The sequence below is a fragment of the Lissotriton helveticus genome, chromosome 1_1 (genome assembly GCF_964261635.1).
Source record: "Lissotriton helveticus chromosome 1_1, aLisHel1.1, whole genome shotgun sequence".
Classification (NCBI taxonomy): Eukaryota; Metazoa; Chordata; class Amphibia; order Caudata; family Salamandridae; genus Lissotriton; species Lissotriton helveticus.
In genome coordinates this window covers 110550377-110572477 of record NC_136057.1, presented here as the reverse complement: position 1 = coordinate 110572477, position 22101 = coordinate 110550377, and the positions used below count along the sequence as shown (strand labels likewise).

General features: G+C 45.4%; 1 protein-coding gene across 1 annotated transcript in view; it reads right to left on the bottom strand.

The window, feature by feature from the left end:
* The window catches only part of LOC144759326 (uncharacterized), a 33458-nt gene extending 13578 nt beyond the window's left edge, over positions 1-19880 (bottom strand). The window contains 2 exon segments of the mRNA XM_078646478.1: positions 15267-15368; positions 18527-19880. Of these exon segments, the coding sequence (XP_078502604.1) occupies positions 15267-15368; positions 18527-19880 (1456 nt within the window).
* Between the last annotated feature and the right edge of the window lie 2221 nt (positions 19881-22101).

The following is a 22101-nucleotide window of genomic DNA, read 5'->3' as shown; positions in this document are numbered from 1 at the left end:
AAGCCATTTTTTGATGTGGCATCTACAGTGGGGGAGTAACTTTGTACTAGCATAATCCGAAGCCTCCGTGGACTGCCATAGAATAAAAAGAATTCTAGCTAATGCGTCAAGAATTTTCAATTCTATTAAGGACACGGAGGCGAGGATTAACCCACCCTAGAAACATTAATATTCAATATGTGATATGGATTGTTCATATTGGAAATTGTGATTTCATGCATTGTTCTGTATAAGGATGTTGGGTTTCTTCCCGCCCGTAATAATGTTTGAAGTATATCCAGTGAGTGGTATGTTACGGCTTTCTCTGATCTCCTGAAAATATAAGAGAATATAAGCCGTAATATACCACTCACTGGATATACTTCAAACATTATTACGGGCGGGAAGAAACCCAACATCATTATACATAACATTGCATGAAATTACAATTTTCAATATGAACATTTTGATGTTTTGTAAAGAAAGAGGAAGAAGATTAGTGTTCAGGACATTTATACCTTTGGGGGTTACATGATTGGTGCATACCATGGCGTGGCCTGGCAGTCCTTTCGGGTTATGCTATTTAAAGTTTTATTGGCTGCTGTGTTTTTCAGTAAAGAAAGAGAACCAAAATCCTCGCCTCCGATTCCTTAATAGAATTGAAAATTCTTGACGCGTCAGCTAGAAACATTTTTATCCCTGTGTTTCTTCTGAAAGGCTGATGAAGTTAATTATCTTTGATTTCTTTTGGAAATTTATTTCTTGCTTTGGGAGTCTAAATGGACTGAGTGACTCCTTTGTGGTCTTTGGCTGTTTTACACCGGGCGGCTGAGGCTACAATATCTCTCCTCTGCGCCTTTTTGCTGTGGGGCCGCTAGTGCAATAAACGGCCATGCATGCGCCGTCCCAACCCAGTGCCCCGATCACAAAGGTGGTAAATCAACTTTAATGGAAACCAGAACAGTTTCATTATTGTCATGCCCACACCACCAAGATATTTTTTATAAATAAACGGGGCCAACTTTTTATTCTGCAGCAAAATTTTCTAAATATGTTCGGTGAAAATAGAATTTGATAAAAAGGCCCCAACGATACATGTACAAAATATTAAAATCTGGCACAGTGCCCATGAGCAGTGTGAAATAACGCGCCCACACTTTGCCTAAAGGTGGTAAAATAAATGACTTTATATTTTCTGGTGAATAAAAACAGCATGTACTCTGGAAAGACCCTTCCAAATTAGACCACACATGCTCTTCATTTTCATTCTTTCTCACATAGACTGCACACGGGTGCCAGCCTTACCCTTGAGCTTACATCACGAATGGGAACTCCACCACTGCCACCTCCCACGCCCAGTCTCCAGCCGCCATGAAAGAGCCAGTGAACCTGTCGACAGGAGAGGTGGGAACAGATCTTAACTCCAGTCCCCATCACATACCAGAGGGCTACAGGCGTTCTACGCTCACTGCTGACAAATACCGTGATCTGCAGGTCACGAGTAAGGCCAACTCGCGCTTTCATCCTTTCGAGGGAGGCAAACTGAGTGCCATTAATTTAAGTTTTAGAAACACACCTTCTTTATAGCACTTAGAACCAGTAGAAGTACTGTACAAAGTGCCACATAAAGATGTTATTATAATAAACGTATTTTCAATCTCAAAAACAAACATGATCTTTGGAACAGCTATATTAAAAAAACTGAAGCAAACTTAGTTTGCACTATTTAAGCTACGTTTATAATAGCAAACAATAAAAATTCATTTTGACCAAAGTTTAGTTTCACCATTCACATTTTAAAAGTAGAGGCATGCCCGTTTCTTCCAATATTTTTAGTATGAACGCAACAAATATAGAGCACATTGAGTTAGATCTATTATTTTAAACTTACAGTGGCCTTCAGGCCCGCCCATTGCTTACCATTGGTTGTCTTTACCCACATTTGCTTGACTCTTATTAGTCAGCTTTTGTGGCTTTCCTTCCTCTTCTGGTATGTGTTCCTCTCCTGGAGCACAGACTGATTACTTGCATCTCTCCACTGCTCCCTTTTCAGGCTTCTACTTTTTATCTTTTTGGTTGAGCATTCTAGGAGAGTGCATGTGCTTTCCAGCTGTCTCCCTCATGCACTTCGAGTTCCTCAACCTCTTTCTTGCCTGTGGATTTCCCCTTCACTCTCCTTCAGTTGCCCCTCTTGCTTCATTAATTCCCACCCACCTTCTTGCCGTTCTTGCATGCCACCACCCTCTGATGTCTGTGTGCGTCCCTATCATTCCTTTGTCCTTTTACTTCACATCAACACGCACCCTAGCTCCGTTGCACGTGCGTTTCCCCATGGCTACTTACCTTCCATTGTCCATGTGCTTCCCGATCCCAGCACGTTTACACTTTGTTGTCTGTTTTAGGCACTGTCTGCTATCCCCTGCTTCTGTATCGGTTCCCAGCAGTAGCTTAAGTAATAAAATAAACTCCACGAAGCAAGAAAAGGGTGCAGTACCACAGGCTGTTACTAGGTGTCCTGTGGAGTTGTAAATCCATATAAGGTCCTGCACCTTAATGCAATTATAAAGAGAAAGATTGCAACTGAGCAAACGTTTCCATTTGTTATTATTGGAAATGAGATGCTAAATAAACAACAATAGTGCATTTTTAAAACGCAAGGCAACAAAAATCTCACGTCCAATAAAACAAAATAGAAACTTGTGCTCAGCTACAAGGTTTCTCTTTATAATTGCAGTACGGATGCAGTACCTTATGTGATCAATAGAGGTCCCTTTACAATGTCACAGGGACACCTCTTAGCAGCCTGTGGTACTGCACCATTTCCTTGCTTTGTGGATTTTCTTTTATTCCTTATGCTACTGCTGGGATATTTTTTGACAAACAAAAATAATTTAACAGACGTTATCACTTGCAACGGCAATAGCTCACTAATGCAAGACTTTTGGACTTGGCCCTTTTCCGTAAAATGTTTCGCTTTTCGCTCCCCTAATTCAGGATGTCCCCCCATTGTAACGAAGTTGTATAGGCCCTGTGAGGTTGGGATGCCCTGTGTAATATTAAAATCAATGCTAAGGTGCAGGTGCTCTCTACTTCCATCATGGCTGCCACTAACCCCTGCTACTGCGGCGTGTTCTTTTTAGTCGCACTCTAGTTGCCAGGAGCTGGCTGGAACCCCTAAACATTGTTACCATTCCAGCCTGCCTTGCCTGCCCGTAGCTGGAGTAGGGAAGCTCCTGGAACATTCTAGAATAGGGGCGGAGCCTGTTTTTGCCACCTTAGAGGGCGGTCACCTGACCTTGGCCTATATAAGGAAAAAGAGGGAAAGTTTTCAGTCAGTTGGGGCATCACTGACCTGGGGGACCCTACGCAGGAGACTTAGGCGGTAGGGCCTAGTCAGAAACCTATACCACTGGGGGTGACAGGGTTTAGGCGCTGCCCACCAAGCTGTATAAGGAACACTGAACTAGCCCACTGATCTGGCCCGGCGGGAGGGGAACCCAGGGACCACCTGCAGCGACCTGCTGAGGAATCCTGTCAGCAGCCTTCAACTCAACCCTCCCCCTTCAAGAAACAAGGAACCTGCTTCCACAAAAGGGCGCCAGAACCATTAAGCGACAAGAAGAAGCCTAACTGCGCTAACCAGGACTACTGGGGATCAACCAGGTACAGGGCCGTGTCCACTCTGCGTCCCTTTACCTCAACCTGTGCCCCTGCACTGTCCTGCATCATCCCCTCTGCTGTCCTGCCTTGACTGAACTGAACTGGGCTGCTCCTCAGCGCTCCACTGAAGAGCTGTCTGCCTACCTACCCCAGCGCTGTGCCCCGTGAAGCGCTGCCTGCGAGGAGTGCTGTGATCCTCGAAGCTCTGTATCCCTCCGACCTGCTGGGGCTCTGGAGACCGATGTGTCCCTAAGGAAAGCGCTGTGAAGCGAGAGACCACTGTTATGCCCCAAGCGCACCTTTGCCCCTGGAAGCGCTGTATTAAAGGAAGTGCCGCCTACCTGTGACCCTGCTAGCGCTGCGGTCCGCTGTCCTGCCATCTGAGCGCCGCCTGCATTCCTGACGCCGCCCGAAAGCTCACTGAGGGTCCGCCTTCCCCGCTGCTGCCCAGCACTGGGCTGTCCAGGCCCCCACTTCTGCCCGCATCGCCCTGGCGGCCCTCGGAGCCAGGAGAGGGCTGCCGCATCGTGTCAGTCAGGCCGCGGTAGGCCTCACTGGGGTGAAGCCTGTATCACCCCCGTCACGTGGTGTGGGGGACGCCTGCCACGTCACCGGCCGCGTCCCCGCCTTCATTGCCGGCGATTGGAAGAAGGCCGGGACGCCCCGCACGCCGCGCTGCCATTGGCGGCCGCGGGCGCGCCCCTCCCCTGGAGCTCACTGATTGGTCCTGGGCTCGGTGAGGCTTGGGAGGCCCGGGACCGAAGGAGAAGCCAGCACCAGCGCTCGAAAGGAGCGAGAGCCCCAACCAGCCTCAGGAGGAGCAGCGGAGCCGAGCGGGCCTCCCTGGATAGGCCCCCTTCCTCCCGAGGCCTGCTGAAATCGCCGAAAGGGCCCTGGAGGACCGAAGAGGCAGGTAATCCCTGGGGAGGCACGCGGGAGGCCCCGAGTGCGCCCCTCCCCCCGGAAAGACTGTTGTTGGGCCCCGTTGGCCCCTATTGCACCCACAACGCGCTCTGGACCGGGCAAGTGCCCCCAGTAAACATTTAGTAGTTGTGGGCTAAGAGAGAGGTAACCCCTGATTAGGGGCTGTTGCCTGGCTAAGATGGCCCAGTTAATGAAATGTCTTCCCCATGCTTATGAGATTCTGCCTGCCTAGTGAAGTACTGGAACGGTTATTCTGACTCACGGACCTGAGGATTGACACGCCTACAGTTCTATAATGGAAAGGTTGCTTACATAATGAAATGGTTATTCCCAATGAAATGTTTTACTCCTGCTTCAGGGAATGTGTTACCCCCGCCTAATGAAGTGGCTCCTGAATGCCTCTAGATACTCCATTGGGGCGTTTACCACTCCAATGAAATGAGTAATGCTGAGTCACGAAACGTTTAAGTGCCTTATGAAATGGTTATTGAAACATGTCGATTGATGATTGAATTGCTTCCTGTACTCTCCTGGAGAACTACCTTAATGAGTTACTGCTAATGGAATGCTTTACTCTCCCCTAATGAAGTGTTTGGTTTTACCCTAATGACATGTTAACTCCTGCAGAATGCCGGGTTGAGGAAATGTCCATCCCTGATTAATGGGGATAGTCTAATGTCCAGTCCTGCCTCAGGTAATGTGTTGGTTTTACCCTAAGGAAATGGTTGTTCCTTATAGAAGTCACTAAATGCCTTCAATATCCCCGCTTTAGAATCTTGAATTCCTCCTGACATATCTGTAATTTTTGTTATCTCGTTAGCAGTGGCCTTTTGCCTTAATTTTGTAGCTAAAATTCTCCCCGTTTGCTCGTTGAATTCATAACACTCCGTTTTATATTGTTTATATTTAGCAGGAACCTGATCTGCTATATGAGAGTATAACACAGTTCTTTCAATAGTTAGGAGTCTTTGAGCCTCTTCAGCATTCTGACCTGTTTGGATACTGGCAGCCAAATTTATTTCTAGAATCATTATTCTTTCAAGTTTATTCTTGAAGTCTACCAGTGTCTTCCTCCGCTGAAAGTTAGAGTAACTAATAGTTTCCCCCCGGACTATAGATTTGAAAGCGTCCCACACGACTTGAATTGAAGCTGTATTGTTATTTCGTTCAAAAAAATCTTTAATAATTTCGGCCATATGACGGAGATAATTTTCATCAGACAAAAGGCTTCTTTGAAATGACCATTGATTACGGGTATAACAGCGATAAGAGGGTAGCAGTAATTGCAATATGACAGGATTATGATCTGAGACCAGCTGAGGTAATACTTCAATTTCAACGTTTTCCAGAAGCGAAAAGGAGATAAAAAAATAATCCAATCGAACAAACTTATTGTGAGGGATCGGAAAAAAAGTATAACCGGGATCACTGGGTTGTAATTTGTTCCAAACATCATACAATCCGTTAGTTAATACCAGATCTCTTAAGGCTCTATAGGTCCTGCTCTTATGACCTCTATAATTCCCAGTGGTTCTGATGTCACAATTAGAATCAACATGAATATTTAAGTCACCACAAAAAATTACCGGTTGGCAACAGGATGCAAACTCTAAATTGACTGTGTTAAAAACCTCGTTGTCATCCAAGTTAGGACCATATACACAACAAACAGTAAATTTGTTAACATCAACAACTACTTCTGCCAACCCCCACCTTCCCCATTTATCCGCTAATGATCTGAGACATTTCCCGGTCCCTTGCTTCATACATATTGCTATTCCTCTTTTAACATCAGTTTGCTTAGAAGTTACTAGGACCTCAAGACCCAAATTCTTCAGTGTGTTCCTTTTGTCCCATGAGATATGGGTTTCTTGAATGCACAAAATATCTACACATAGTAGCTGAATAAATCTACGTAAAACCCCTATTTTCTTTGGTCATTAAGGCCATTGGCATTCAGTGTGCATAACTTAATCTTTCTAACCATTTTAGCGAACATTCAGATCTAAACTTAACAAGTCGTACCTTCCGTTTTCTTAAAATTGTACAAAAGAACCAAAGAAGCCCAAAAAAAAGATGAGCCATCTTGCTGAATGTGCCCCTAGCAACTATAAGTTATTATACAATAAGTCAAGTAACGAAATCCATAGCGCCAAAGATCCATCAGAATATTTGAGGAATATCGATAATACGTCATTGACGGAAGGAGATATAACTATCTTAGCAGCACCTATAACTTGGGAAGAGATCGAATTAGCAATCCTCAGTCTAGCTCCTAGGAAAGCAATGGGGACGGATCAAATCCCGCTAGAATTTTATCGTAGCTTTAGAAACATCCTTAAACCTGAATTACTCAAGATATTCCACCAAGCTTTTTTAGGTCATCCACCCGCCTCAAGGTCTCTGGCTACTATTGTGGTATTCAAAAAGAAAGGGAAAGATGCTAATGAACTAGGGTCATACCGACCGATTTCACTTATTACATGAGATTGTAAGATTTTCTCTAAAATACTAGCCATTAGACTAAATGCTATAATGCCTATCCTGGTCTCAAAGATTCAGCATGGCTTCCCGAACATACTAAGAAAACAGTTATCAATGCCCTAATAACCTCTAGGCTTGATTATGGTAACGTGTTATACTTAGGGGCAAAAAAGGCTACAATCCGCAGACTGCAGACAGTCCAAAATGCAGCAGCGAGACTACTGTGGAAAATTCCCATCTCCACATCAACCTCCAAGTACATCCGGGAGTTGCACTGGCTGAAAATTGAGAATCGGATAAAATTTAAATCCCTATGCTTTATGCATAAGATCTTCACTAATAATGCCCCAAAGTATCTACAAAATCTTGTACGTCCCTATCGTCCATCTCGAACCCTTCGATCAGCCACGGCTAACCATTTTGTAATTCCTAAAATTAGGCTGTCACGCATGGGTGGCAAATCCTTTTAGTTTCTTGGACCCTCACTCTGGAACACTCTACCACAGACACTACGGAATGAGACAAGTTACATGAAATTCAGGAAAGCCTTAAAAACCTGGCTGTTTAACATCTAAAAAGACCTGCTTCAAATCAAACTACTGGATCCTTAGCGCCGGGAAACCCTTTGTTGGGTAGCTGTTGCGCTATATAAATGAACTAAATAAATAAATAAATTTATAAGAATAGGGATACCACTGATCATATGAGACGTATTATTACCTTGCTGGACTGGGGACAGGCCACGGGATCCCCGGTCGGCGGCGTCCTGTTGGACGCCGAAAAAGCCTGCGACAGGGTCGACTGGGGATTCTTGTGGTCTGTTTTGGCTTAGAAGGGGTTCCCTGCAGAATATATTACGGCCACTCAAGCGCTATATTCTTATCCTAAGGCTGTAATTCGTGTGGGAACCGAAGCCTCTAGTCCTTTTCCGATCACTAGGGGGACAAGACAGGGTTGGCCCTGTTCCCCCCTTTTGTTCGCGCTATACATTGAACCATACTTGAATAGACTTATAAATGAAGATGGAATTCCTCCTGTCATATTACATCAGTTAGAACACAAAATTCTTGCATACGCTGACGATGTCGCGATTGTCACTTCTGATGTAACCTTATCATTACCCAAGATTGTCGAACTTGCTCAGGAATTCGGCGAGTTATCGGGATATAAATTGAATATTTCAAAGACCCAGGTTATTCACTCGTCCGAAGGAAGACCAGAAGGAGGTTTATATGCACCTACCGCCTCATATCTTGGGGTTACAATTTCCGCTAAAGTTGAAGACATTGTCAGCCTTAATTCTGATCCCCTATTACTTTCCACTAATAGGACACTTGAGAGATTGAATAATTTGCATCTATCTCTCTATGGCCGTACCAATGTAATTAAAATGATTATTTTTCCAAAATTTCTTTACTTATTTCGCTCTATTCCTCTCTTGTTTTCTTCGCTTTTTTTTAGTAAACTGGAACGAATTATTTCTAGATTTATATGGGGCTATCGGAGAGCAAAACGATCTCTGAAGTGGTGTATTTTACCAAGACTAAGGGGAGGCTTGGGAATTCCGAGTTTTCGATTATATTACTGGGCAGCTACATTGAGACTAATGGGTATCTTAATGTTCCAAGATTTGAGTATAGATGAAGCGACACAGCCATCAATCTATGAAATGTTGCGTGGGGCAGAAGCTCGACAATGTTTTTTTAGGATCTTAGAACCGAGTTATTATAAAAAAACTAAATTTAAAATAATGGTCTCGGCGATACAGATATGGAAACAAATTAACAAAAGATTTCATCTTCTGTCTAATCTGAATTACTATACGCCCCTCCTAAAGAATCCTTTACTGCCCGGGATTTTTAGTGATTCGGTCATGCATAGATGGAATGTTCCTAACATCTGTCTTCTAGGTTCCATGTATCAAGATAAGCGATTAGCATCATTTGCCGAGCTTCAGAAAAAATATGGTCTTAATAGAGGGGACTTCTTTAAATTTTTGCAGATTCGTAGTTTTCTAGAGTCAAAGAATTTACTAAGTACCGAATGTATGAATAAAATAGATTTGATCGAAAGCTGTCGGTAAAAAGACCGCATCGGTATAATATATCAAATGATGCTAAGCAGAATACAAGATAATCTAGATGTTTATATAGACAAATGGCAAGGAAATCTGGGTATAGAGAATGTGGATATTGTTAGGTCGTTAGAAGTGGGCAGTAAGGTCATATTTAATGGATCATTCAAGAGTCAACATTTCATGTCTACCTTTGATTTATACTATACACCTTCTAAATTGTCAAAATGGAATGCTCAGAAGGGTACCAACTGTAGCCGCTGTGGTCTCTTAGCTGCGGATTCGATTCACATGTTTTTTCAGTGTCCAAGACTAACTCAATTTGTATCTAAAATACAAGATTTTCTAAATTTGATCGTGGAATCAACTGTTGTTTTATCACCAGAATTAGTCATTCTCGGAATTCAAACTGATCAGATTGGGAATAGAACTTTAGAAGAAGAAGGTTTTCTATTTCTGGTTATGTCTGTATATCGATTCTGTATAACCTCGCAGTGGCTGGACGTTGATCCACCGTTGTTTCATCAATGGCAATTGAAACTGCTTAGTACTTATCATTTAGAAAAGGCTGTGTATAAACTTAAGGGCCGGAAAAGAAAGTTATTTGGCCAAAAATTATGGTCACCGATTGAAAAATGGATCAAAACTCCATTTTTTTTTCTGACTTAACACTATGTTAATCTCTCAAAAAGAGAAAACACGCTGTACAAGTTGAATGGGGCGAAATAAGAGGGCATTCGGCCAAAAACTTTGGCTCACCCATTAGTAACCGGATTTAATTTGTTTCTTTTGTGTTATAATCTGACAGCTGAATATATTGCATTTTTTTAGTAAATATTAGTGTTTATTCTTCTTGATGATCTATTTTATTTTATTTTTTTGGATCTGTATGTACTGTGCAACTTTCCACTGCCATAAAATCAATAAAAATCATTTAAAAAAAAAAGGAAATGGTTGTTCCTGCCTAAGGAAATGTTTTTATTCTTACCAGATGAAAAGTTTTAATTCCTATCTAATGAAATGTTCTTCCCCTGCCTGAGGACAGGTTTATGCCTGAGTTCATATGAAAGGCTTATTGCTGAGAAATGAACTGGTTCTTCCTGTCTTATGACCAGTTTATTCCTGCTAAAGAGTTTAATGAAATGTTCACCCTTGCTCGGTGAGAAGTGAATTGATTTGCCTACTGAACAGGTTACTTACCTGATGAAATGTGTACTCTTGCTACATGATATGCTCATCCTTGCCTGACGAGCTGGTTGTTCATGCCTAATGAGATGCTCACCTTCGCTGGGTGCCTGGTCATTTAATGCCTAATGAAATGTTATTCCTGGTTAAGGAGATGTTCACCCTGGCGTAAGGGAGTGTCTATCTCAGCGCAAAGTGATTACTGAGAGGTTTACTTCTAACAAATGAAATGTTTTCCCCTGGTTTAATGAGATGCTGATTTCTGATGCAAGGAAATGTTTATTGTGAAGAAATGGAATGCTAATCCCTTAATGAAATGGTTATTGCAAGACGCTACATTGATTATTGAACTGCTCCCTTTACTCCCCTCTGATGAAATACTTTGCTGAAATAGAAATACTGTAATTTTTTATTACCCTGAACCTTGATCTTATATAAAAGCATATTGTTTTAAATCAAGACTCACTGGTGTGGACTCAGTCTTTGCGTGCATTTATTGTCTCAGTGGATGTGTGTGCTGTGTAGTCTGGAAAGACCCTTCCAAATTAGACCAAGTTCAAGTTCGGGCATTTATATAGCGCACTGCTCACCCAGAGGGTCTCAAGGCGCTTGGGAAGGGGTTCATTATATGTCGAAAAGCCAGGTTTTAAGTTCTTTTCTGAAGGAGATGTGGTTTTGAGTAAGGCGGAGGCGAGTGGGGAGTGAGTTCCAGGTCTTGGCCGCCAGGAAGGAAAAGGATCTTCCTCCCATGGTGGATTTTCGGATGCGCGGGACTGCGGCGAGGGCTTGATTACACGATCTTAGTTGGCGGGTGGGTTTGTAGAAGGATAGTCGAGTGTTGAGGCATTCGGGTCCTAGATTGTAGAGGGCCTTGTGTGCGTGGGTGAGAAGACGGAATGTAATTCTTTTGTTGACGGGAAGCCAGTGGAGGTCTTTTAGGTGTCCGGTGATGTGCTCTTGGCGAGGGATGTCCAATATGAGTCTCGCTGATGCATTTTGGATGCGTTGGAGTTTTTTCTGTAATTTTGCTGAGATCCCGGCGTATAGAGTGTTGCCATAATCCAGTCGACTTGTGACCAGTGCGTGGGTGACAGTCTTTCTTGTCTCGAGGGGGATCCAGCGGAAGATCTTTTTGAGAATTCGAAGTACGTTGAAGCAGGAGGATGATACTGCGTTGACTTGTCTGGACATCGAGAGAGAGGAGTCTAGGATGAAGCCAAGGTTACGTTCATGGTCTGTGGGTGTGGGTGCAGTGCCCAGAGCGGAAGGCCACCAAGAGTCGTCCCAGGCAGAAGGGGAGGATCCTAGGATGAGCACCTCCGTTTTGTCTGAGTTGAGTTTTAGGCGGCTGAGTTTCATCCATTCGGCTACTTCTTTCATGCCTTCGTGAAGATTGGTTTTGGCGGTGTTGGGGTCTTTGGTGAGGGAAAGGATTAATTGGGTGATGTCGGCATAAGAGATGATGTTGAGGTTGTGTTGGCGCGCAATGGATGCAAGTGGGCTCATGTAAACGTTGAAGAGGGTGGGACTGAGTGATGATCCTTGTGGAACTCCACAGATGACTTCAGTGGCCTCTGAGTTGAATGGGGGAAGTCGTACTCTCTGAGTTCTCCCGGCTAGGAACGAGGTGATCCAGTTCAGGGCTTTTCCTTGTATGCCGATGTTGCTGAGGCGTTGTATGAGGGTGCTGTGGCAGACTGTGTCGAAGGCGGCCGAGAGGTCGAGTAGGATGAGGGCCGCTGTTTCTCCGTTATCCAGTAGTGTTCGGATGTCGTCTGTTGCTGCAATGAGGGCGGTTTCGGTGCTGTGTTTGGCTCGAAATCCGGACTGCGAGGGGTCGAGGGAGTTGTTGGATTCAAGGAAGGCGGCGAGCTGGCTGTTGACGGCTTTCTCGATGACTTTGGCCGGGAATGGGAGGAGGGATATGGGTCGGTAGTTTTTAAGTTCAGAGGGGTCTGCTGTGGGTTTCTTCAAAAGGGCGCTGAGTTCGGCGTGTTTCCAGCTTTCTGGGAAGGTGGCAGAGTTGAACGAGCAGTTGATGACATCACGGAGATGGGGTGCGATGATGGAGTCAGCTTTGTTGAAGATGTGGTGGGGGCAGGGGTCGGTTGGCGAGCCAGAATGGATGGAGTTCATTAGGCGGATGGTGTCTTCAGTGGTGATTGGGTTCCAGGCGCTAATGTTGTTGGTTGGCGGAGTAGGATCTGAGGGGGGTGGTGAGGGTTGATCGCTGGGAGTATTCTCGAAGCTGTTGTGGATGTCGGCAATTTTGTTGTAGAAGAAGGAGGATAACGCATCGCAGAGGTCTTGGGAGGGAGAGATGTCATTAGATGCTGCGGTGGGGTTGGTGAATTCTTTGACGATGTTGAAAAGTTCCTTGCTGTTGTGAGTGTTGTTGTCGAGACGATCCTTGAATGCTGATTTCTTGGCGGATCGAATCAGTTGGTGGTGTTTGCGGGTGGCTGCCTTAAGGGTGGCCATGTTGTCGGTGGTTGGGTTTTTTCTCCATGTGTTCTCCAGGGTGCGGCATAGCTTCTTGGATTTTTTAAGGTCATCATTGAACCAAGGAGCCTTTTTGCTGGCTGATTTGATCTGGTGCTTTTTCAGGGGTGCTAATTCGTCAGCACTGTAGGTGATCCATTGCTTGAGATTGGTGGCCGCTTGGTTTGGGTCCAGTGAGAGGGGGGGAGGGTTTTGGTTGAGTGATGTGAGGAGTTGGTCGGAGGTGATTTTGTTCCAGTTTCTTCGAGGAATAGGTTGTGGGCGGTGGTGGGTCAGGGTGGTTTTGTGGCTGAAGTGAACACAGCTGTGGTCCATCCAGTGGAGAGCTGTGGTGCGGTCGAAGGAGATGTGTTTGCTGGAGGTGAAGATAGGGTCGAGCGTGTGTCCGGCTATGTGGGTGGGGGTGTCAACAAGTTGTTTGAGTCCGAGGTTTGCTAGGTTGTTCAAAAGGGTGGAGGTGTTGCTGTCGTGTTTGTTTTCAAGGTGGTAGTTGAGGTCTCCCAGTAGAATGTAGTTCTCGGAGGTGAGGGCATGTGGGCTGATGTCATCGCTGAATTGAGTGCGGGTACCAGGAGACCGAGCGGGTGTTAAGCAGGATGCACTTCAGGTGGTTAGATTCGGAGCTATGTTTGGAGGAAGTGGATTTGGTGAGGGTCCTGAAGCAGTTGAACTTGCAGGAGAGGCAGGAGAATGGGCCGTGGGTACGTCCTGGGATGGCATCGCAGCATTGTGGTGTGCGTCCGGGGTTGAGGGCGAGGAGAGTTGCGGCATCATATGTGACTCTAGTGGGTTGGGTGCGGCGGGGACCAGGGGGTCTGGCGCTGGGCGCGATCCAGGCTCGGACGGGCGTAGACGGGCTTACCTTTGGCGCACCTTCGGCGCGCATGGGGCGCGACCGCTGCGCGTGAACGCTGCGCGAAGACGCATCTGTCATGAATGGGTGGTGAGGGAGGGAGGAGCGAGGGAGGAGCAGCTGGGAGGCGGGTGCGTGGTGGAGGGGGCGGGCTCCGGGCACAACAACAACAATAATGGCGGTGAAAACGGAAGCGCAGGCCGGGTTGGGGGAAATTGATTAAATATTTACGCGGTGGTCAGCGAGGCGCCTGAGGAGCGGAGCACACAAGCAATGGGTCACAGCAGCAAGTAAACAAACGATCCGGCAATGCGAGCAAGCACAGGCACTCAAAATCAATGAAACAGTGCAAGGCAAACAATACAGGCACTTAGAAATAATAAAATAATGCAGGCACGGTCTAGCGCTAAAAATATCAACAGAGCAGCGCTAACGATACCCAGTTAGAGTAGGCAGGAGAGGGCAAGGGCAGTAGGGAGCGACCGCGTCTGACGAAGTCAGGGCGGTCACACATGCTCTTCATTTTCATTCTTTCTCACATAGACTGCACACGGGTGCCAGCCTTACCCTTGAACATACATCACGAATGGAAACTCCACCACTGTCACCTCCCACGCCCAGTCTCAAGCCGCCATGAAAGAGCCAGTGAACCTGTCGACATGAGAGGTTTGAACAGATCTTAACTCCAGTCCCCATCACATACCAGAGGGCTACAGGTGTTAAACTCTCAGTGCTGACAAATACCGTAATCTGCAGGTCACGAGTAAGGCCAACTCGCGCTTTCATCCTTTCGAGGGAGGCAAACTGAGTGCCATTAATTTAAGTTTCAGAAACAAACCTTATTTATAGCACTTTGAACCAGTAGAAGTACTGTACAAAGTGCCACATAAAGATGTTATTATAATAAACTGATTTTCAATCTCAAAATCAAACCTGATCTTTGGAACAGCTATATTAAAAAATCTGAAGCAAACTGAGTTTGCACTATTTAAACTACGTTTATAATAGGAAACAATAAAAATTCATTTTGACCAAAGTTTAGTTTCACCATTCACATTTTAAAAGTAGAGGCATGCCCGTTTGTTCCAATATTTTTAGTATGAACGCAACAAAGATAGAGCACATTGAGTTAGATCTTAACACCTGAGCTTTCGGGTGCCTACCTGCTCGTGCCAGGCTACCCCCGGGGAACTGGTGACCCCAGTTCCTACAGAGACCTACTGCATTGCAAATGCTTGTCTATATATATGGGGGTCCACAGTAATGTGGTGTGGCCGGTAGGCGGGACTTTTGAAACACAGACCTCCTCTGTGAATCCAGACATGCTGTCCAGTAAAGAACAGTTACAGGGAGAAGTCCCGCCCACCACAGACCGTATTGTGTTCAGTCTGGAAGCACCACAGGGAGAGCGTTTTTAAAGGGCAGGGCCTGCGGGTTAGAAGAAATACAACTTAACACTCTGGCCCAATTAGGGCACCCCTGACACCCATACAGGACCCTCAGAGAGCCTCCCCAGGGGAGAGCAGGTGGTAAGCTTCCTTGGTGTGTGTCATGTGAGACCATTTGTGTGTTTGTGCTCTGAGACTTCCACCACGTGTCACTCACCCGAGGGACTGTCACTGCCATGTTTCCTCTCGGTGTCATCATCCACAGGTCTCAGATCTTCTGTCTCTTTTAATGAAGACACACAGCAGGCGGTCATAGAGTCTGTTTCAAAGGAGCACAGCATTAATATGATCATAAAAGTAAAAAAATAAACCTAATTTAAAAAATAAAAACATTTACTAAATAAATTAAACTAACCACATGGCTTCTAATTACATTTAGTAAGTATTATTTAAAACTAAAAATGTCAGTGAGGGTAGGATTTTCTAAATACAATTATTAAATCGTTATTTATAAATTAAACTAATATATTTAAATTGGTTATTAAAAAACATTTAATCTAATGAGTTGTTCTGTAAGAACATTTCTTTTTATTCGTTCTAGGTGAATAAAAATACATATTGCTCATTACTTTTTGAAGAACAATACATTTTAATAATTTTCCTTGCACTTTCCTATAGGGAGATTTCCACCACATTGCCAAAGACCCCCACCTATGTGTGAAAAGTTACTATTAGTACCAATACCCTTGTAATTCGTTTTAAAGAAAGCTTCACCCCCTTAATTTGAGGGGGTGTAGACATGTAAGTGAACAAGTAGATGTAAATGTGCACTCAGGAATGGTGATCCTCAAACAAGTGCAGATTTACACCTGGGTGCAGGAGTAAGTCTACACAAGTAATTGCAGCTTCGTGACTTGGCCACTAACTAGGTTTTGTGCAGAAGAGTGTAAAGTAAGTGTTTTCACTAATGCTAATGGCCTTTTAATGTCGCTGCCACACCCCTGCACGGCTCCTTTCTAATCTACACGACACCAGGGCTGGTCTGCGGTCACTAAACCGGTCCACACCAAAAGAAGGGGGTTCTCAGTGTCCAAGTGTAAGCGCGTAGACCTTATTCGCAGCTACAGAAACGATCAGTAGGTCACATTGTCATGTTGCACCGGTTAACAATAAAGTCAGTTGCGCACTCACTCTACATATTTGATGCCCCGTGGGGGTGGACTGGTTCCAGAGGGCAGCGGTGTATGACAAACTATGAAAGGGACATCTACTGGAATGGTACCGCCAGACCTAAAGCTTGCTATGCTGGGCTGCCTCAGTGTGTGCTGTGTTGGACTGCCTCGTGGAAGGTGCTATGATGAACTGCCTCAGCATGTGCTATGCTGGACTGCATCGGCGTGTGCTATGCTGGACTGCATCGGCGTGTGCTAGGCTGGACTGCCTTGGCGTGTGCTAGGCTGGACTGCCTCAAAGAAGGTGCTATGCTGGACTGCCTCAGGGAAGGTGCTATGTTGGACTGCCTCAGGGAAGAGACTGTATAGAACTCTCTCACCCCTGGCAGACAGTATAGGTGACTCCATGAGACAGTACGGAACGCTCTCTCCCCTAGCAGACAGTATAGGTGACTCCATGAGACAGTACAGAAAGCTCTCGCCCCAAGCAGACAGTATGGGTATGGGTCCATGAGATAGTGTAGAACGCTCTCGCCCCTAGCAGACAGTATAGGTGACTCCATGAGACCGTACAGAACGCCCTCACCCCTAGCAGACAGTATAGGTGACTCCATGAGACAGTACAGAATGCTCTTGCCCCTAACAGGCAGTATAGGTGACTCCAGGAGACTGTATAGAACGCTCTCGCCCCTAGCAGACAGTATATGTGACTCCGCTCTAGCCCCTAGCAGGCAGTGTAGGTGAGTCCATGAGACAGTACGGAACGCTCTCGCCCCTAGCAAACAGTCTAGGTGACTCTGCTCTCGCCCCTAGCAGGCAGTATAGGTGACTCCATGGGACCATACGGAACTCTCTCGCCCCTAGCAGACAGTATAGCTGACTCCATGAGACCGTACAGAACGCCCTCGCCCCTAGCAGACCGTATAGGTGATTCCATGAGTCAGTACAGAACGCTTTTGCCCCTAGCAGGCAGTATAGGTGACTCCATGAGATAGTACAAAATGCTCTTGCCCCTAACAGGCAGTATAGGTGACTCCATGAGACCGTACAGAACGCCCTTGCCCCTAGCAGACAGTATAGGTGACTCCATGAGACAGTACAGAACGCTTTTGCCCCTAGCAGACAGTATAGGTGACTCCATGAGATCGTACAGAACGCTTTCGCCCCTAGCAGGCAGTTTAGGTGACTCCATGAGATAGTACAGAATGCTCTTGCCCCTAACAGGCAGTATAGGTGACTCCAGGAGACTGTATAGAACGCTGTCGCCCCTAACAGACAGTATATGTGACTCCGCTCTAGCCTCTAGCAGGCAGTATAGGTGAGTCCATGAGACGGTATGGAACGCTCTCGCCCCTAGCAAACAGTCTAGGTGACTCTGCTCTCGCCCCTAGCAGGCAGTATAGGTGACTCCATGAGACGGTACGGAACTCTCTCGCCCCTAGCAGACAGTATAGGTGACTCCATGAGACGGTATGGAACGTTCTTGCCCCTAGCAGGCAGTATAGGTGACTCCATGAGACGGTACAGAACTCTCCCGCCCATAGCAGGCAGTATAGGTGACTCCATGAGACGGTACGGAACTCTCTTGCCCCTAGCAGGCAGTAGAGGTGACTCCGGTCTCGCCCCTAGCAGACAGTATAGGTGACTCCATGAGACAGTGTAGAACGCTCTCGCCCCTAGCAGACAGTATAGGTGACTCCATGTGACTGTATAGAATGCTCGTGCCCCTAGCAGGCAGTATAGGTGACTTCATGAGACAGTACTGAACTCTCTTGCCCCAAGCAGACAGTATGGGTATGGGTCCATGAGATAGTATAGAACACTCTCACCCTTAGCGGCAGTATATGTGACTGCACCGTGCAGAGTACAAGGCCCTATGGGACTGTCGGTGCATTGGGGTGTCCAGGGCAATGTGCAGAGTACGAGGAGAGTTGAATATCAGGGGTGGTCTGCAGGATGTTAGGAGAGGGCAGACCACTTCTGATATTCAACTCTCCTCAAACCGAGAACAGAGACATTTTCTGATTTCAGACCCTCTTGTACAGTGCACAATGCCCGAAACCAGTCCACAACCACAGCCCCTTCTTAGTTTCCAGGGCCCTTGCACTGGACATATTGTCCCACACACCACATTACACAGGCTCCGTCTTGTACGCGGAGGTTCTTGTAGGGTGCGCATTGCCCGTCCCAGCACCCGCAGCCCATGCCTTACACCTACAGATCTTGAAGTGTGCACATTAACCAACAAACCACCACCACACAGCCAAGTACCCTTCTGCGTAAACACAGACTGTGAAACAAATACCTGGAATGGCTGGTAGTAGAACCGATTCCAGACTTCTTCTCGCCAATGAGCTTGTGAGAGCCGTCCCACCTGCACGGAGAGTGTCCCGTCCGAGGCATGATGTGGGCGCGGTTGTACTGTGGGCATCAGTACATGGTGACACTACCTTGTAATCCACGTCTGCCTCATATACATCAGGACGCACCGGCTGTGTGCGCTGGTTCCACTCTGAGCCATGCCCACCAACGGGCAATGGGTCTGGCTTTAGGTGTTCACCTGGTTCCTTCCCATCTGGAAGCATTAGTTCCAAGCTGTGGTGCTGCTGTGGCTCATGCCCTGGTTCCTTGCATGGGCCCCGCTGTAGTCCCTGTCCAGATGGAAGCACTCGTTCCAAGCTGTGGTGCTGCTGTGGCTCATGCCCTGGTTCCTTGCATGGGTCCCGCTGCAGTCCCTGTCCAGCTGGAAGAACTAGATGCATGCGGAGGTCTTGCCCCCCCAGCAGTCCTGGTTGTAGGTACAGTTCCTTCTGCTGGTCCAGCCGAGTCTGAAGCATGGGCCCTGTATGTTGGTCCTTCGGCGAGTCATGCACCCTTGGGGATGGTGGCTTCGTGAAATGGCTGTCTTGTGGGTCCCAACTATCAACAGACAATGGCTCTTGCTTCAAGGGTTCATCTAACTCCGGCTCACTTGAAAACACTGGTGGTAAGCCGGGGATCCGCATTGGGTCATGACTATCAGGAAAGACTTGTAGACTTGGGCTAGGCACCCCTGGGCGCGCTGGACGAGCAGTTGGAATGGACCTGGGGAAGCTACAATCTTTGATGCCTGCTGGACTCACTTCCTCTAAAGACACTGCACCGACTTCTAGGAAATCTCGACCCTTTTCTACCCAGATCTTTTCCATAAGATGTGCAACTCGAGAAGGGACCTCTCCCACTGAATTGTGCAAGTTATCGAGTTTGGTTTCCAGCCGCTCTAGCATGGCAAACACTACCAGAGTGGAAGGGTGCCCCACATGGGACTCTGGATTAGGACCACTGTGTGCATCGGAGGTCATGTTAGGGGGGGTGCGAGTCCTGCTTACAGTTGTGCTGTAGTTGTTCACATCCTTCTCCAAAGCATTTATGAGGATGCTTTCTTGGCAGGACCCAAAAAGCAGAGTGTCTGGCATTGGTAGCTTTCCAAACTCTTCCTGGGCGGTCCATCCACAGATCTGGGAGCCCAGGTTGTTGGCGCCTCCAGGTCTGTGGAGATCTTCAGGTCGTGGTCTTGCAGCAGAGAAGTTATGACTTGGAAAGGCTGCAAGTGTTGCTCTTAGACCTTCAGGTGAATTTGGGACTTTTCCATCCCTTTCTGAAGCCTGTGCTCTCCACATTCGGAATGTTGATGTTCTGCGATCCAGTGTCTGCAAAAAAAAAAAAAAGAACAGAAACATTTTAAAACGAGAAAATCAAGGCAAAATGTTCAAAGTAACAAGAGAACGGCCAACCTATATAAAATATCCCTTGGTTTTGTGATGTACCTCACTCCTTATACAATCTCCTCAATAGTTTGAACTGAAAACTGAACCTTATGCTCACAATGTGTGCAGTGCAACTCCCCTGCCCATGCCGTTCCTCTGGGGCGGTTAGAACAACCCAAATACACTTTACCAACTGTAGGTTGCACCTCCTAACATAAGAAGTCCATAAAGAAGTAAATATACAAATGTCCGTCCAATGTTGAGAAAAATCAGAGTTCTTTGTTCTTCTTTACAATATTGACAATTGTACACTAAACAGCCAACACGTTTCGTTCTATACGAAGAATTCCATCAGGGCTGTAAAACAATATTTAAAAACACATATGTAATACAATATAATGAAATGCATATTTTTATACAAATAATTCATTGTATACAAACAATTAATAGCATAGCCTAAAAAACAGGAGATCCTGACTTATCTCCAAGAGATTGACAATACTCTCATTCTTAACCTAAAAACCTCACGGATGATTATATTTGTCAGTTAACATCACTCACTTTTATTGCCTTCGTGTCTTTTACCAATAACCTAATTCCTACTTGTTGACGTTTTTCACAAGTGTTCCTTGCTAAGACCTTTAAAAAGAATACATTATTGCTCATTGGTTGGACATAATTTCTCTCCAGAGTGAAAAGAATTGTACATTAAATCTGCATTTTTTTTTAGAAGAAGAGTCAGCATCAGAGCATTTTAGAAAGCATTCCCCAGTTTCTGAACTCAGGTATACCGAGTAATCAAACTCAATTTCATCAAATATAACCCTCATATTAGACAGCCAAACCCATTGTTCATAACGACAGAATTGCACCTACCAAATCAATTAGATGTTTCCAAATTCCGACTCAAAATGTGCATGCGTAGTTTTCTAATGTATTCCACTGGTCAATCACCGTGGCCTACCGGTTTTGTTTACAGTGTCTGCAGGCAGAGACTAATTAAGTCTAATTATGCCTGCAAAATATCAAAGAGAGAAAATATAAAACGATAGTCATGTTCTCAAGGCCTTTGGCATACTATAATGTGCTGGTTCTAGCACCCTTGAAAAGTGAATAACAAAAAAACGCATCGTTCATAGAACCCGTCGGAACTCCAGTCTCCAAATGTATATTTATGGTAATTCAACCCCATTTAGCAATCTCAGCCCTTCCAATCTATTCTGATGCCCAAAATAATGAGCACCCGCTTACCTAATAAAAGAACTGCTTCAGGCCAGTATCCGATTCGGAAAAAATATGAACGGATGATGTGCCTGTAATAAAATTATACATAGGCTGTCCTGTTTTCAGTTTCTATTTTTGGTAAATTCTGGTGGGGGTTTTTCAGTGTTTTCAATATCTTAAAAAACAGTTGTTATCAGTGGTTACACATTTTCACGCCACTAAAAACAACAGAAAAAGTGTTTTTCCGGTGTTTATGAAACGTTTTGCTTTTATCATTGCTTGATTTCTGCACTGAAAGAACATGGTATATAGACAGTGTACGTATAGTGTATTTGAGGTCCAAAGAGATTTTTGCGAATTAATCTTATTGTAGTACACCATACAATACTTCTTCAGTGAGTCTTTGGTCATGTGCGCTAGGCGCTTTCCTTCCCATGTAAACTTCTGTGAAAAGGTCCTCTCAGCATTCACAGCCCCGTGGGCTGAGAACTGTCAGCTAAGGGGCACAGTTGGGATGACTCTGTTTGATGACACATAAAGCACGAAATGATAAATATTAGCATTTTAGTTCCTGCGCATAAGAAAACAGTGCACCAGAATGGACTAAAAAGTCAATAGCATCCCTCATTAACTCTGAAGATTGTAAAGATGCTTTCAGCATACAATCTAACAAGTGGCAAGGATCTCCTACAGGGAATCACTTCAGCTCGGGTATCAATTTTGACAGGTCATCACACAAATTTTTTATATACGTAGCTGAATCACTACAAATACAAACAATATCACTCCAATCTTTGTTGAACTTGGAAAGAACCTTTTTTGCAGAGCATAATAAGTGACAATGCGTTCCATGTTTTCCAAAAGTCTGGTGTCACGTTTTCACCACTATCCCAGATGCTTGGTGATATAT